At 43.1% G+C, this 18079-nt stretch overlaps 1 protein-coding gene across 3 annotated transcripts in view; it reads left to right on the top strand.

Annotated features, from left to right (window-relative positions):
- WDFY3 (WD repeat and FYVE domain containing 3) overlaps positions 1-18079 on the top strand; it is a 226385-nt gene that overhangs the window by 139534 nt on the left and 68772 nt on the right. For all 3 annotated transcript variants that reach the window (XM_038769261.1, XM_038769260.1, XM_038769259.1), the window contains 7 exons: positions 2479-2631; positions 6856-6929; positions 7343-7504; positions 9536-9630; positions 10824-10944; positions 12069-12286; positions 17352-17542. In XM_038769261.1, coding sequence (XP_038625189.1) covers positions 2479-2631; positions 6856-6929; positions 7343-7504; positions 9536-9630; positions 10824-10944; positions 12069-12286; positions 17352-17542 — 1014 coding nt within the window. The remainder of the gene's footprint in view (positions 1-2478; positions 2632-6855; positions 6930-7342; positions 7505-9535; positions 9631-10823; positions 10945-12068; positions 12287-17351; positions 17543-18079) is intronic.

Genomic DNA, 18079 nt, shown 5'->3' with positions numbered 1-18079 from the left:
TTCTAGCCAAACCTCCAGTGAAAAGAGTGAACAGAAGATACTTGAACCAAAGTGGCATTGCAAGTTGGGACGGTGAACCTGCAAATTTGCTTCAGGCCTAACTTTCCCGAAAAGAAAGACTGTCAAATAATTGCTGTTTTGGAGAGAGGAATAAATTAAAAATGAAGGCAATGCAGTGGCATTATAAAAGAAGCAGAAACAGTTAAAAATGTCAAAATTCACATTCATAAGTGGCATTGTAGGCAGTATGTAGTATGAATGAATGCATGCATCAACAGTAGTGGGTACCTCAAGAAACCTAGAAAAGATATTTTGCAACTGGAGAAATAGTGCTGATCATCTTTAATGCACTGCAGCGCATTACTGGAAACCTGCAAACCATCCATTTTGGGGACACAGTTCTTGGCAGTTCTGCTATCAGAATTCAAGGGTAGTCCATCTTCAGGGGCAATCAAGTTTTTCAGTTTGTCAGTTAAAGTCTTTCTGTTTTTGCATTGATGAGGCAACAAATAGATAAATATTTAGCAGCAGTTTTGCAAATGGAAATACAATTCCATGTGTCTCTGAAATAATTCTAGAATGCCAGAAACATTTTTTAATGGTACTTAAGAGCTGTTATGTGCCATGCACTGTACTCAGCACTGAACAAGATAAGTTGGACACCATCCCTATCGAACATGGGACTCACAATCTAAATCCCAGGATTTAATCCCCATTATACAAATGAAGAAACTAAGGCATAGAGAAATTGAGTTTTGTGTTTAAATTGAGTTGAAGTTGGGCCGAAAGTCACAAAGCAGACAAGTGGTGGAGTCGGGAATTAGAACCCCTGTCCTTTGACTCCCAAGCCTGTGCTCTTTCAAGTAGGCCGTACTGCTTCTAGAGAATGTTTTAGAAAAGCCTGAAGTTTCCGAATGTTTGGATCTAGCAAGTGTGAGGTGAAATTTCCAATGCATCAACTGAATTGAAGAGCGAAAGAGGTGGTCATTGAATCTTTTGTGTAGGAATTGCCACTGCAAAGTATTTGCTGGTTTGACCCACGAAGTTGTCCTTGTTAGCATCCTTGTTAACAGATTAAAGGGTGACATAAAATAATTAATGAGGAAAGCAGACAATGATATTAATTCCAGGCACATGCTTAAAAATAGTTTGGGATCCTTGGTCTGTGTGCCAAAGAGAAACATAATGAACAATTTACTATAATCACATAGGTTGGTTAAGGGTGGAGTGAAGTGTGTATTGCTTGTAGTACCAAGATAAAATGATTAGACAGAAAAATCACAAAATTCCAGGCATGAACACAGTTTTTTATGGTATTTGTTAAGCCCTTACTATATTTCAAGTCTGTTCCGTGTGGTGGGTAGATACACGTTTATCAGGTTGAACAGAGTCCCTGTCCCACATAGGGATCACAGTCTAAATTGGAGGGAAGAAGATTTACTAAGTGAAACGACTTGCCCAGGGTCATACAACAGGTAAGTGGTGGAGTTGGGATTAGAACCCAGGCCCTCCGACTCACAGGTCCATGCTTTATCCACTAGGCCACACTGCTTCTCTGCATTGAGTACAATGTATTCGTCAAAGATATTCAGTCTTAGTTCTGTTTATCTCCAGCTCTTAAAGAGGAGTTGGATCATTGACATTCATTTTGTACTTACATGTTCCAAGAATACAAGAAAACCATCTTCTCAGTTTACTTATGCTGAAGGCATCTCACAGACAAATTGCCTAAGGTCAGAAGTTAAATAAAACAGCATATGCCATTATCCTGAAATCAGTGAATCAGTTGATCAGTGGTATTTGTTGAGCACTTGCTATGGGCAGATCACTGTTCTAAGCCTTGGGAGAGTACAAGAGAAATTAGCAGACATGTTCCCTGCCCATAATGAGCTTACATTCTGTGACATAATCAGAAGTACCTGCTTTCTAATACCAGCTCTGCCTTACGTCTGCTGTGTGACCTTGGGCAAGTCACTTTACTTTTCTGTGCTTCAGTTACCCCAATCATTCATTTATTCAGTCATATTTATTGAGCATTTACCATGTGCAGAGCACTGTACTAAGCACTTGGGAGACTACAATACAACAATAAACAGTCAAATTCCCTGCCCACAATAAGCTTACAATCTAGAGTGGGAAAGACAGTCATTAATACAAATAAATAAAATTAGAGCTATGTACATAAGTGCTGTGGAGCTGGGAGGTAGGAAGAGCCAAGAGAGCAAGTCAGGGCAACACACAAGGGAGTGGGACATGAGGAAAAGAGGGGCTTAGTATGGGAAGGCCTTTGGAGGAGATGTGCCGTCAGTAAGACTTTGAAGAGGGGAAGAGTGGTCATCTGTCGGATGTGAAGAGGGAGGATGTTCCCGACCGAAAGCAGGACGTGAGCGGGAGGTCGGTGGCAAACTAGACGAGATTGATCATATGCCTGAGAATCCAATAAAATCATTGTACCATGTGTTCTTGATTTTATTTCAGTTGTTGGCCATGCTCCTCAAGAAGAAGCGTTCCCTTCTGAATAGCCACATTCTCCACCTGACATTTTCCTTGGTGGGAACTGTTGACAGCGGCCATGAAACCTCCATCATTCCCAACTCAGCTGCCTTCCAGGATCTTCTTTGTGACTTTGAAGTATGTATAAAACCTCCAAACTGGGTCCTATATCCTGTTGATTGTGCCGGTGGAGAGGACTTTAGGAAAAACAAACTGACGGTCTTATCCCATGTGGTAAATGGTTCACTGAAAATCCCCGCTACCCCATAGATGCCTCCTTTTAATTGGTTCTATGAAAATTGAGTGTGAAGTGTTAGTGGTTAAATGATAGAATGCTGAATGGATTATGGTTCCCCTTAGGAAATAATTTGAAGTGCCGTAACACTCTCCCAAGAGCCAAAAATAAAACCCAAAACAATGTAAATATACATTTTAAATATGAACAATAATAGTAATGGTATTGTAAATACATAAATATGCATTAATGGAAAACTTTAAATTCATATTTTTGTTCATATATGTAAATGCAGTACTCAATTTTCAAAGTGTTACCTTTTCCATCCTATTCTACAGAGAGGAAACTTTTGCTAAGGCACTAGAGATCTGTCCCAATCTTAAGCTAAGTGGAAATGAGTTTAAATGACTCTAATTCAAGTGATTAAAAATACTGGAGATTTTTCAGATGGCAAGGAAAGGGACCTTGTTTAAGCTGGGAAATTCTGCAATGTTCTCTCATTGAGAGGGGGCACTTTAAGAAATACCAGCATTTAAGTTAAATAGCACTACTGAGAGAGTGCTAAGAGTAGAGAATGGTAATTTAGGAGGGGCTATACTGTCTATTTGGTTTATTGCTGAAGAAGAGGTTGTCTCTTTTGGGGTTCAAAAATGTGATTTTGTTGGTCAGTACCTTTGGAAAACTATGTAAAGCTTTGTGATAGCCCTAAATCAGATGAATCAAAAATACTTTGTAGTGATACCTAGGAGAAAACATAGGAGCAGCTAGAGGGAAACTAGACCAGGAATCCTGGTTGAATTCATGAGTATGTTCTCCACCATCCTTAAAAGAGAGAATAGAGGAATACAGGATCCATTGCTGTCCATAGGATCCGCTCCAGCCAAGTCCTTTGGGCTAGTTTGTCTCTTCATCTTTACCTCTCAGGAATTGCATGAGCCCCTCAGATTACAGATGCGGAATCAGGAATCCCAGTGAGGCTGTGCACTCCAAACAACTGTGAAACTGGGAGCAGCACCCCTGAAATGGTAGTCCAGGGAATCAGATTAAAGTTAGAGAATAATTGCTAAGCTATTCTTGTGTCAGCATGTTTCTCAAAAGAGTAAGTGGTAAGAGGCAGGCACCTTTATTTTACTTTTTTTATGGTATTTGTTAAGCACTTACTATGTGCTAGGCACTCAACTGAGCTCTGGAGTAGATACAAGCTAATCAAATTGGACACAGTCTCTGTCCCCCTTGGCACTCATTTAACATTATTCCCCATTTTACAAATGAGGCCCAGAAAGGTGAAGTGACCAGCCCAAAGTCACACAGCAGACAAGTGGTGGAGCCGGGATGAGAAAGAACCCAGGTCCTTCTCATTTCTAGGCCCGGGCTGTTGTCTACTAAGCCACGCTGCTTCTCAGTAAGATAATCAGATCCCACGTGGGGCTCACAGTCTAAGTAGTGACACCGCTAATATTTATGTTGACCAAGCCAGGAGTTATTCAGGCTCGGTTCATATAAAGTCATCATCTATTTAATTAGCCAGATGAAATCATAATTGAAAATGCCTGTCTATCCTCCGCACTTTCCACTGAGATAAGCTTCCGAATATTGCTTGCCATCCTGCATGTGTCGTTAAACCTCTCTGCCAAGTATCGGCACCGAGTAGAATGACTCAGAAATGCCAGTTCTCTGGCAGCTGTTGGCCCCAGGAAATTCTGCCTGCAGTAGATAAAACTTTTAAATTCATTCATTCGATCGTATTTATTGAGTGCTTACTGTGTGCAGAGCACTGTACTAAGCGCTTGGGAAGTACAAGTCGGCAACATATAGAGATGGTCCCTACCCAACAACGGGCTTACAGTCTAGAAGGGGGAGACAGACAACAAAACAAAACACACCAGCACACCCCTGGGCCTTTGCAATCAGCCTGGCTCTTCATGCCCTACCCCTCCAGGCTGTAAGCTCACTGTGGGCAGGGATTGTGTCTGTTTATTGTTATATTGTACTCTCCCAAGCACTTAGTACAGTGCTTTGTACACATTAAGCACTTGATTAATACAATTTGAGTGAATGAATGTCCAATCCAGTCCCACTTTCCTCCTTGTCTCCTTGCTGTCCCCCACCCCAAAGTGAAAAGTCAGTGCCTAGATAGGTAACCCTATCTCTGAAGAATGATAAGGGTGGTAGTGATAGTGGTAGAGAAGCAGGGTGGCTTAATGGAAAGAGCACGGGCTTGGGAGTCATAGGTCATGGATTCTAATCCCGGCTCCACCGTTTGTCAGCTGTGTGACTTGGGGCAAGTCACTTAACTTCTCTGTGCCTCAGTTAACTCATCTGTAAAATGAGGATTAAGACTGTGAGCCCCATGTGGGTCAACCTGATTACCTCGTATCAACCCCAGTGCTTAAAACAGTGCTTGGCACATAATAAGCGCTTAAGAAATAATAATAATAATAACAAATACCATAATTGTTAGACCGCTTAACAAATAATAATAATAATAATAATAAGTACAGTGCTTAGCGCTGGGATCAGTACAAGCAAGTTGGGTTGTACGCAATCCCTGTCCCACATGGGGCTCACAGTCTTCATCTTCATTTGGTAGATGAGGTAACTGAGGCACAGAGAAGTGAAGAGGCTTGCCCAAGGAGAAACAGAAGACAGGTGGCAATGTCGAGGTTAGAACCCACATCCTTCTGACTCCTGGGCCTGTGCTCTATCCACCAAGCCATGCTGCTTTTAATGAAGATTGCGGTTCTCGTACTGAGGGTTCATTATTACTTTTTAATGAGTATTTCAAGGAATTGCTCCCCTTTTATTAGTGGCCTTCTCAAGAAATAAGAGTGACGAGACCCTGTGGAACTGAGAGAATGCTTTAGCTTAATATTCCTTCACTTATTTACACTGGTTTACCTAGCCATTCATTCAGTCATCTTTATTGAACGCTTACTGTGTGCAAAGCACTGTACTAAGCGCTTACCAAAGTAGCATCAGTAGGATAACGTCAGTTCATCCGCCAACTTAACTGTTCATCCCTCTCCTTTGGGAAGTGAGCAATTGCTGTTCATCTGCATATGTGTTAGAAATACAGCGAGTTAGGGTGAGGATGGCAAATATACCTATTAAAATATGCCTCTCGCAGGACACTCATGCTATAAAAGTGATCGGGCATTGATCAGGTCTTTGGAAGCAGGAAGGTCAGAGTTATGTTTGTATGTATTCCAGCACCCGGCAAAGGCCCTGGGTCCCAATAAGTACATAAACCTCTTTGCTTATATGGATCAGTTGACTGCCTTTGCTACTGCTTGCCAACTCCTGCGGAGGAAGTGATCAGTTTCCGTTTCCCCTGACAGTTGAATTTTCTCTCTGAAAATATGACTTAAATCTCAAATGATCATTGGAACACACTGAGGATACCAATTTTGATGAAAAGTAAACAGGATAAGAAGTCACCCCCCATTTCATGCAGTACAGAGAAGCAGTGTGGCTCAGTGGAAAGAGCACGGGCTTTGGAGTCAGAAGTCATGGGTTTAAATCCTGGTTCCGCCAATTGTCAGCTGTGTGACTTCGGGCAGGTCAGTTAACTTCTCTGTGCCTGAGTGATCTCATCTGTAAAATGGGGATTAAGACTGTGAGCCCCACGTGGGACAACCTGATCACCTTGTATCCCCCCAGCGTTTAGAACAGTGCTTTGCACATAGTAAGCGCTTAACAAATACCATTATTATTATTATTACTGTAGGTTTTAGTATAATAAGGAGAAAGAGTCCTCCAAGAGTAGTGTTAGTAGTGATAGTGGCTATTGAGCACAGCCTGGTCATAATGCTCTGTAATAAACATTTTTTAATGGTATTTGTTAAGCGCTTAATATGTGCACACTGGGAAAAATACAAGTTAATTAGGTTTGGACACAATCCATCATGTTAATTCCCATTTTACAGGTGAAGTAAGTGAGGCCCAGAGAAGTGATGTGACTTGCCCAAGGTCACACAGCAGATAAGTAGCAGAGCGGGGATTAGAACTCATGTTCTTTTGACTCCCAGGCCTGTGCTCTATCCACAAAGCTATGCTGCTTCTCACTTGGTAAAGAACAAGCATCCTGCACACGTGGAGTGAAAACTTTGTTTTATTTTGTCTTGCAGGTTTGGCTTCATGCACCGTATGAGCTTCACCTTTCCTTGTTTGAACACTTCATCGAACTGCTCACCGAGTCCAGGTATTGATTGACCCCCACCCAGATTTTTTTTTTAATGGTATTTTTTAAGCTGTTTATGCCAGACCCTGGAATAGTTTGGTTTTTTTTTATAGTATTTGTTGAGCATTTACTACGTACTTTTCAAGCACTGTTTTAAGCGCTGAGGTAGATACAAGTCAGTCAAGTTAGGCACAGTCCCTGTCCCACATGGGGCTCACAGTCTTCATCCCCATTTTACAGAAGAGGTAAGCGAGGGCCCAAGAAGTGAAGTGACTTGCCCAAAGTCACACACAGCATACAAGTGGCAGAGGGATTAGAACCCAGGTGCTCCGACTTGCAGGCCCGTGTTCTTTCTACTAGGCCAAGCTGCTTCTGGCTGTCCTCTGTTCACACACGAGGCCAAAGACATTGACCCCATCTCCTATCTCTTGCAGTGAAGCTGCCAAGAACGCCAAATTGATGAGGGAGTTCCAGTTGATCCCGAAGCTGCTGCTGACTCTTCGTGACACAACTTTGTCCCAGCCCACAATCGCCGCCATCAGCAACGTGCTGAGTTTCTTACTCCAGGGCTTTTCCAACAGCAATGACCTGCTGAGGTAACGGGGGACCACCCCCAGTCCCATGTTTTTTGGCTTCTTGCTTGGAGGGAAAGCTGCTGGCAATCCAGTAACCCGTCGTTCCATTTCAGTGGGAACTCGGAATATCACGTTCTAAAATCTGGTTTGGTTAACTCCAAATAGCCATCCCTGAGGGTCTGTCTGGAAAAATAGGCTTGGGGGGTCACATGAGGGTGGAGTTGAGTCGCCCTATTGGCAGGATACCTCCCACATCGCAATGGAGACACTGACACTGTGGTCTGGAGCCATTTGACTCTGAAACATCTTAAAGAGTGAGGAAATTGGCCTCCTCTTATCATGAATCATTGTATTTATTGAGTCCATCACCCTTAATGGCGTTTATTGAGCCCTATGTGCAGAGCACTGTACTGAGGGCTTAAGAGAGTGCAATACAACCAAACCAGCAGACACATTCCCTGCCCACAGAGAGCTTAAAGTCTAGAGGTAGAGCTTCTAGGGTTACTTCAACCCTGGAGAGTTGACAGTTCTGCAGGGCTGGGAGTTCACGGGCTTCTTTGATCACCTGGAGAATCACCCCTAGCCTAGAGCAAAGAATGGCAAGTGTCTGCGAGGGAGTTTACTCCTCTCAGAGCTGCTCAATTCAGTAGCAGTTAACTTCTGGGACTAATGGTTTGTGGGCTGGGTTGAGGGGAGACAGGATGATGTATGTCACCTCTTACCCGGAAGTGTTTCCTCTCAATTATTCAATCAGTCATCTAACCAGTAATATTTTTTGAGCATTTACTGTGGGCAGAGCACTGTACTAAGCGTTTGGGAGAAAACAAAAGAACAGACACGGCAGCCCTGACCAATTCCTTTTGTCTAACCCAGCTCTTCCCTGCTGCAGAGCAAGTCCATTCTCATTCAGTCCATCAGTGATATTTATTGAGCGCTTACTGTGCTCAAAGTAAAGTACAGTGCCACAAAGTTATTAGATATGATCCCTGCCCACAAGGAACTTAGAGTCCAGGGGCAGTGGGGAGGACTGGGCTTGGGATTTGGCAGGTCAGGGAAGGGGGTTACTCCCATTGTGGGGGCTACTGACTCCAATGAGCAATGGAATAAAAATGCAGAGGGGCTGCTGTGTATCGCTGTTCCATAGTTGGTGGTCCTCACCCTTCTTGACCCCGTAGGACCCTTCCTCCAACTTGAGTCTGGGTCTCTGCAGAATGCAGAGCCATCCAAACACGGACACATTGTCAAGCTCATGGATTATTCTTGCAAGACGTTCTGCTTCAGGAACAAGGGGGAATTCATCCTAAGGGACGTCCTGATGTGTGTGTGTGTGTGTGTGTGTGTGTGTGTAGAAATGTCTTAACGTGTTGAAAGTGGAAAGTTTATGAGGTTTGAGGTCTTGCTCAAATTTGGCCATTTTGATGAATACAGTCCTGTAGACCACAAGCTCATGGTGGGCAGGGAAATGTGTCTACGAACTTTGTTTTATTGTACTCTCCCAAGTGCTTTGTACGGTATGCTGCACACAGTAAGTGCTCAGTAAATACAATTAATTGATTAATACCTTGAAAGGGTGATATTTGTTGACAGCAGTAGTCTTTAGCTCTTCATTCCTTTTCAAAACATGTTATTAACAAGAGAAGCCAGTTCAGGTATTTTAATTTTCAAGGAGTTTAATTACCATTATTATTATGATAATATTTGTTAAGCACTTACTCTGTGTCAAGCACTGTTTTAAGCACTGGGGTAGAAACAAGTTAGTCTCACATGGGGCTCACAGTAGGAGTAGGAGGACAGGTATTAAATCCTCATTTTACAGATGAGAAAACTGAGGCACAAAGAAGTAAGGTGACTTGCCCAAGGTCACACAGCAGGCAACTGGCAGTCCTGGGGCTAGAACCTAGGTCCACTGTCTCCCAGGCCCATTCTCTTTATGCTAGAGTCATGCTGCTTCTCATCTAAAGCATGCCAAAGATGAATTGGAAGAGGGCTTACTTAGATTGTGAAAAGTCCATCATATATGAACAGTTGTTTTTTCTTTCTCTGTGCTTAAAGGTTTGGCCAGTTTATTTCCTCCACTTTGCCGACGTTTGCAGTCTGTGAGAAATTCGTAGTGATGGAAATCAACAACGAAGAAAAGCTAGACACAGGTACGTGACTTGAGGATCTGAGGCAAAAGGATAGAGTCCAAATGAGCCACAGTATCGGCTATTTTCTGTGCTCAAAGAAGAGCATACTTATTGGAAAGGAATTATCTGTTTCCTTTTTTCCACAAACTTCTGAGTTTTCCTATTGAGGAATCAATTGCATTTGCCAAAATTCATCCCTCCAGTTGGGACCCTTTATTGGGGGATGTGAACAATTATGGCTTTTAAGAAACAGAGGAAGAGTTCTAGCTCTGTCATATTAAATTGGAGGAGGTGGCAGGACGTAATAATCATAATCACGGTGTTTGTTAAAGCGCTCACCATGGGCCACACACTTAATTAAACGCTGGGGTGGATACAAGCGAATCAGTTTGGACCCAGTCCCTGTCCCATGTGGGGCTCACAGCCTCGATCCCCATTTTCCAGATGAGGTAACTGGAGCCCAGAGAAGTGAAGTTACTTGCCCAAGGTCACACAGCAGACAGGTGGCAGAGCCCGGATTAGAACCATGACCATCCGACTCCCAGGCCCTTTACACCAGGACATCCGATTAGAGGTGTCTTGTAGACCATGAGAGACTTTGGCCTAGTTGGGGAGAAGAGAGGTTGGGATGGAGAGAGGTTTGTGCATTCCAGAGGTAGAAGAATTCTTAGGGATGCACATGTTCCAGGGGGAAGAGTGAGTGCAGGAGAAGTCCAGGCTGGGGGCGGATCAGAAGTTGTGAGCTGTGTCGTGGACCTCAGACCGTGGGATGTTGAAATGAACCCCGCTAAACCACCCACGCACCAGTGCATCCGGGTCATTTGACTTACTTCCGTCTCCATCCCCAAGACAGTCTCTATGGAGATGGGGGAGGAGGGATATATGAGGCTTAAAATAGAAATGCTCCTGCCTGGGGACCAGGAGTGTCAAAATTGAGCAATGAATGTGAAGGTCTCGTGTTCACACCCCGCAGTAAGATGCAGAGGTGCCCCAGTTAAATTTTCTTTCCTCATCCTGCTTTGGAATAAAGTTTTCAAAAAAGAAACACTAAGCTGTGTCTGTGTTCCTGTTGGAATAAAAAAATTGCTTTTGGTGATGTGCCATTGAAAGACATGACTCGATTTGTTGGCCAGAGAAATTACCAAGACTAGGTACTTACATTTGACTGGTCCTCCATCTTATGGGAGATTTAATGCATGTAATTTCCTGCCCAGGAACAGAAGATGAATTCGGAGGTCTTGTTTCTGCTAACCTTATCCTTCTGAGGAACCGACTGCTAGATATCCTGCTGAAACTGGTCTACACCTCTAAAGAAAAGACAAGCATTAATTTACAGTGAGTAAAAAGCACTAGTGTATGCATATTTCTCTTACAATAGTTGTCAATTAACATGCTTCGCTTGTGACTTTTTTTATAAGTGTTTATAATGTGCCAGGCATTGTACTAAGCACGGGTAGATTCAAGATAATCAGGTTGGATACAGTTCATGTCCCACGTGGGGTTCTTAGTCTCAGTCCCCATTTTACAGGTGAGGGAACCGAGGCCCAGAGAAGTTACGTGATTTGTCCAAGGTCACACAGCAGACTAGTGGCAAAGCTGGAATTAGAACCCAGGTCCTCTGACTCAGGCTTGGGCTCTACCCATTTGGCCACACCAATTTTAGATATCAGTCAATGAAAAGTATTTACTGAACACCTACTCTTTGTAGAACACTGTACCAAGTGCATAAAAGATTTCCATAGAATAAGTAAGTAGAAGTGATCCCTGCCTTCAAGGATTTTATAATCTGGTGGTGGAGAAAGACAATAAAATTAATTACAAACAGGAATATATATATACATATATGTATATATGTAATATGTATATTACAAGTATAAAGATGTGTACCTAAGTGCTTTGGGGATGTGTGAGTAGCCTAGAAATCCTTAGAAGTGACAAAAGGTGAGATAAAAGTTAGGGAGAGGAAAATAATAATTGTGGTATTTGTGAAGTGCTTATTGTGTGCCAAGCACTGTGCTAAGAACTGGGGCAGATTTAGTGAACTCAGATCAGACGTAGTCCTTGTCCCACTGGAGCTCACAGTCTAAGGGGAGGGAAAACAGTCCTCATTTTACAGGTGAGGAAACTGAGACCCAGAAGAGTTAAGTGATTTGCCTCAGGTCACACAGCAGGCATGAGGCTGAGTCAGGATTAGAACCCAGGTTTCTGGGCTCCCAATCCCATGCTCTTTCCGCCAAACCCCACAGCTTCTCTTCAGAAATAGTCAGGGAAGACCGCCTCTCCTAATCGATGCTAGTACCCAAATATTGCAGTCTTTAATTTAAAGTACTATAATCTTTGGAATTGTAATGTACCCAGTTAGTGGTAAATTCTGATGTTCTGCTATGTTAAGGCTTTGGACGTAGTGGGGCTGGAGGCTGCCGGTAATTTTGGAATTGTGCCCTCTTCTTTGTGACTAGAGCTTGCGAGGAGCTCATCAGGACGCTTGGCTTCGACTGGATCATGATGTTCATGGAAGAGCATTTGCACCCGACGACGGTCACCGCCGCCATGAGGATCCTCGTCGTGTTGCTAAGCAACCAACCCATCCTCGCCAAGTTCAAAGAGGGCCTGAGTGGCGGGGGCTGGCTCCAACAGACTGACTCTGTTCTGACCAACAAGATTGGCACCGTCTTAGGTATGGCTTTGAAAGCGGGCTTGCTTTTGAGGGGACGGAGGGGGTTATGGTATTTGCTAAGTGCTTCCTGTGTTCCAGGCTCTGAACTAAGCGCTGGGGTAAGTACCAGCTAATCAGGTTGGACACAGTCCCTGACCCACTTGGGGCTCCCTGTCTTAATCTCCACTTTGTAGTTGAGGTCACTGAGGTACAGAGAAGTATAGTGACTTGCCCAAGGTCACCCAGTAGGCAAGTGGTGGAACAGGGATTAGAACCCAGGTCCTTGGGACTCCCAGGTGTCTGCTCTGTCCATTAGGCCACGCTGCTTTTCGTGAAATGTTTGTGTTCCCACATGTGGTATTATTTTAAGGTGTGATGACTGCTACACTTCTCAGTCCTTCTCAGCTCTACTGTTTGGTTCTGGGTTTCTTTGTGATTTGGAACTCTAGGGTGATTAATCGAGTAGACTAGCAATAAGGGATGAGAGGGTGCAGCCTCCTGCTAGTGGACAACAGGATATATCAATCATTTATTGAGCGCTTACTGTGGGCAGAGCACTGTACTAAGCTCTTGGGAGAGGACCATAGAACAGTTGGTAGACACGTTCTCTGCCCGTAATGAGCTGGCAGTCCAGAGGGAGAGAAAGACATTAATAGAAGTAAATTAAATTACTCATATGTACCTAAGTGCTATGAGGCTCAGGGAGGGATGAATCAAGGGTGAAAATCCAAGTATGTATATAAATGTGTGTATGTATCTATGTATATGATATAGGAACTTGGGTCCAAAAATTGCCAGTTTCTGTGGAGATTTTGGCCCACTTAATCACAATCTGCTAATTCCCTTTGGCTTAATGGTTACCATATCACAACTCGTCCATAACACTGCATGGGTCAGCCTGCTGAATTCTCTGAAAAGCTTTCCCAAATCACATTCTACCCAAAATGCCTAGAGAGAGCACGTGTTATGGCACCACTGAACATCCTTCTAGACCATAAGCTTGTCGTGGGCAGGGAACATGTGTACTAACTCTGTTGTGTTATCTCATCAATGGTATTTATTCATTCATTCAGCCATATTTATTGAGTGCTTGTGCGCAAAGCACTGTACTGAGTGCTTGGGAGAGTAGAGTATAACAATGAACAGGCACATTCCCTTCCCACAACAAGCTTACAGTGTAGAGGGGGTGACAGACCTTAATATAAATAAATTTATTGAATGTTTACTATGTGCACAACACATTACTAAGCACTTGGGAGAGTTGGCAGACAGGTTCCTTGCCCACAGTAAGTCTAGAGGGGAAGACAGACACTAATATAAATTTAAATGAATATTAATTAATATCATTATTAATACAAAGAATTATAATTGTACTTTCCTAGGCACTTCATACAGTGCTCGGCACACAGCGAGTGCTCAATAAATGCCATTAATTGACTGAAATTGTATAATCATCCTGTATTCTCCCAAGTACGTAGTACAGTGCTCTTCACATAGTAAGTGCTCAATAAACATGATTGATAGCTAGATCATTCTAGGTCTTGGCAAAAATTTAAGTCTTCTGAAGGCATGATACCCAAGCTTTTATTGTATTCTGAAGCTCCCTGGGATTCCAGGAGGAATGGAAAACAAGCCCTATAGCTTTCAATTTAATCAAAATCTTTATCTGTAACCTGCCTACCATCTCATCCAGCATTTACTCTGACTCTGAGGAGACTCTTGTCACTCTCAAAAGGTTATTTTTTTCCATGCATGAGTTATTCAAAAAGGTACCTTTTGCAACAGTAATTTTGATTTTTGTGTGTGATGCTATTGATTTATTCTTCCTTTATCAATTTTAGAATTCATGCCAGAATATTCCTTTCAGAATGTATTCAAAGCTGGAAACCATGGAATGCCTATTTGATAGAATGGCCCCTTTAGATTTAGAGTAGATTGGCTTGTGATGGTTGAGGGCTATAAATTCTGCGCAGAGCTGTGGAACTTCACAAATGTAACAGGTTCCTACTATCACAATTTCTCTGTAGCTGTCATTCGTGTAGTTAAAAAAAGCAAAAAAAAAATCCCCTGTGGGTTTCCTTTTTTGCAGTACGTTTCCTCTCATGACTTCCTTCCCATAAGTAATATTTTTAAAGATCTGAAATAATGGAGGAGCTGCAGGCTAATTGCAGAATGGATTTTGTGGAAGCTAGAAGGAAGAATGAATGAGAACTGGTTATTCATGGCTTGTTGTGTCTGACAGACTGAAATCAAAGCGTGCATTCATTTTGAGGTGCAGAGAAGAGAGATTTGCTATTTACCCCTTCAGTTCAAGAGCACATTTCAATGCCTGGAATATATTCATGTAGGATTTGCTGAATCTAAATTAATCAGCTAGGCTTCTTTTGTAGCTGTTCATTTAGAGGGAAACATTCTTAACCAAAAGCTTTTCTTTTCATGGCATCTTATGTGTGTTTATTATGTGGAAGTGTACAGCTGGTTAGAATGCAAGTAAATTAGGTTGGGGAAAATGCCTGAGATCAAAGTTTCTCTTGAAACCTTTCTAGTTTTCTGTTGTGGTTGTTTTTTTAGTAAATGGGATTTGCTAAGTGCTTACTATGTACCAGACATTTTACTAAGCACTGGGGTAGATACAAGCCAATCAGATTAGACCCAATCCTTGTCCCACGTGGGGTTTACCATCCCCATTTTATAGATGAGGTGACTGAGCCCCAGAGAAGTGAAGTGACTGCTCAGGGTCACACAGCAGACAAGTTGGAGAGTGAGGGTTAATCAATCAATCGATCGTATTTATTGAGCGCTTACTGTGTGCAGAGCACTGTACTAAGCGCTTGGGAAGTACAAGTTGGCAACATATAGAGACAGTCCCTACCCAACAGTGGGCTCACAGTCTAAAAGGGGAGACAGAAAACAAAACCAAACATACTAACAAAATAAAATAAATAGAATAGATATGTACAAGTAAAATGAATAAATAAATAAATAAATAGAGTAATAAATAAATAGAGTAGAACCCTGGATTAGAACCCAGGTCCTACTGACTTCCTTTAACATTCCCTAGAAACAGCAAGTTGATGGAAAAAAAGCTGTGTCCTGCTGTTTTCCCCAACACGTGTGTGAGCTGGACGATGTAACAGCAGATTCATTCATTCATTCATTCAATCGTATTTATTGAGCACTTGCTGTGTGCAGAGCACTGTACTAAGTGCTTGGGAAGTACAGGTTGGCAACATATAGAGACGGTCCCAGCCAACAAAGGGCGGCTGGCTGAAGCTCGTTGTGGGCAAGGAATATTACTGTTTACTGTTGTATTGTACTCTCCCAAGTGCTTAGTACAATGCTTAGCACACAGTAAGTGCTCAATAAATATGATTGAGTGAATGAATTAAATGGAAAATAGGCTTTTTAAGATGGGTTAGTCGATCTGGAGGCAAATTGAAACATTAATAAAGTGAGTTGGTGTGTTCCATCATGCAAGGTAAAGGGAAAGTTGGTTTGGTTTGTGGCTGTTTCTGCTAGCTAATTAGCCTTCAGCTCCTCCATTATCTCAAATCTTTTCAAATAGTACTTATTGGACAAATAGTACTTATTGGAAGGATGTCATGGGAAGAAACATGCTGCAAAGGGGGATGCAATTCTTCTAACAGTGGTATTTGAGTACCTACTATGTGTTAAGCACTGTTCTGAGTGCTGAGGTACATGCAAGTTAATCATGTTGAATAGTCCCTGTCCCACATGGGGCTCACAGTATTAAGTAGGAGTGGGACCAGTACTAAATCCCCACTTTACAGGTGATGAAACTGAGGCACCAAGCAGTGAAGTCCCACAGCAGGCAAGTGGCGAAGCCAGGTTTAGAACCCAGGTCCTTCTGACTCCCCAGGCTTGTGCTTTCATTCATTCATTCATTCACTCGTATTTATTGAGCCCTTACTGTGTGCAGAGCACTGTACTAAGCACTTGGGAAGTACAAGTCGGCAATATATAGAGTGAGTCCCTACCCAACAACGGGCTCACTGTCTAGAAGGAAGAGACAGACAACAAAACAAAACAAGTGGACAGGTGTCCCTAGTTTTACCCTAGGACCACACTGCTCCTCAATTACCACTTAGTCGATCAATGAGTGGTATTTATTGAGCACTTAATGTGCTCAGTAAGCACTTATGCATCCTGAAACGTCACTGCCTTGGTGCCGTTCATTGATTGTGGTATTAAGACTGAGCCCCCGTTTTCCTCTGCTCCTCCTCCCCGCCCCATCGCCTCTACTCCCTCCCTCTGCTCTACCCCCCTCCCTGCCCCACAGCACTTATGTACATATGTACATATTTATTATTCCATTTATTTTACCCATGTGTATATATTTAATTCTATTTATTTATTTTGATGCTATTGATACCTGTCTACTTGTTTTATTGTTTCTCCCCCCTTCTAGACTGTGAGCCCATTGTTAGGTAGGGATTGTCTCCATCTGTTGCCAAATTGTACTTTCTAAGCACTTAGTATGGTGCTCTGCACACAGTAAGGGCTCAATAAATATGAATGAATTAATTAATTAATTAAGTGCTTACTGTGTGCCAAACGTGGCTCAGTGGAAAGAGCACGGGCTTTGGAGTCAGAGGTCATGGGTTCAAATCCCGGCTCCGCCACTTGTCAGCTGTGACTTGGGGCAAGTCACTTCACTTCTCTGAGCCTCAGTTACCTCATCTGTTAAATGGGGATTAAGACTGTGTGCCCCCTTGGGACCACCTGATCACCTTGTAGCCTCCCCAGTGCTTAGAGCAGTGCTTTGCACATAGTAAGCACTTAATAAATGCCATTATTATTATTATTACATTTAGAGCTGGGTGGCAGCCCCATGGTACTTACATCCATATCTGTAATTTACATATTTCTATTAATGTTCATCTTCCCCCTAGACTGTAAGCTCATTGTAGGCAGGGAATGTGTCTGTTTATTGTTGTATCATACTCTTCCAAGCGCCTAGTACGGTGCTGTGCACCCAGTAAGCACTCAAGAAATGCGACTGACTGATTATCGCGGGGCTTAGCAGTCGCCTGGGATTAATTCCCTCCGTGTCGTTTCCCCTCAGGCTTCAACGTGGGCAGGAGCGCCGGGGGTCGATCCACGATCAGGGAGATCAACCGCGACGCCTGCCATTTTTCGGGATTCCCGGTCCTGCAGTCATTTCTACCCAAGCACACAAACGTGCCCCCCCTGTACTTCCTCCTCATGGCGTTGTTCCTCCAGCAGCCCGCGACTGAGTTGCCTGAGAGCCTGCAGGTAAGTGCCCCCATGAGCAGCAGCCCATGTATTTGGATGCCCTGGATAATAATAATGATGATAATAACGATGCTATTTGTTAAGCGCTGATTGTGTGCCAGGCACCGGACTAAGTGCATTTAGGACACAGTCCATGTCCCATGTGGAGCTCACAGTCTCAATCCCCATTTTACAGATGGGGTCACTGAGGCCCAGAGAAGCGAAGTGACTTACCCAAGACAGCAGACAAGCAGCGTTCTGGCTCCCCTTTAACATTTCCTAGAAACCGCAAGTTGAGGGGAAAAAAAAGTTGTGTCCTGCTGTTGTCCCCCACATGCGTGTTTCGGGGTGGAAATGGAATTTAGGATTGTGTGACTGGTTAGTCTATCCGGAGGTAGGAACGGCCTAGGGAGGCGAAAGTGTGTAGTCGTGAATTATCGGCCCTGGGCAGAAATAAATGGGTCAGTCGCTCCCATGCAGGGTCTGGAGCTCAGTTCTCCCATGTACATCATTCTGGACTTGACAAAACTAGTAATAATAATTGTGGTATTTGTTGAG

Source organism: Tachyglossus aculeatus, chromosome X5, assembly GCF_015852505.1.
Source record: "Tachyglossus aculeatus isolate mTacAcu1 chromosome X5, mTacAcu1.pri, whole genome shotgun sequence".
NCBI classification, from domain to species: Eukaryota; Metazoa; Chordata; class Mammalia; order Monotremata; family Tachyglossidae; genus Tachyglossus; species Tachyglossus aculeatus.
The sequence above is the reverse complement of the archived record's forward strand: the minus strand, read 5'-3'. Positions and strand labels throughout refer to the sequence as shown.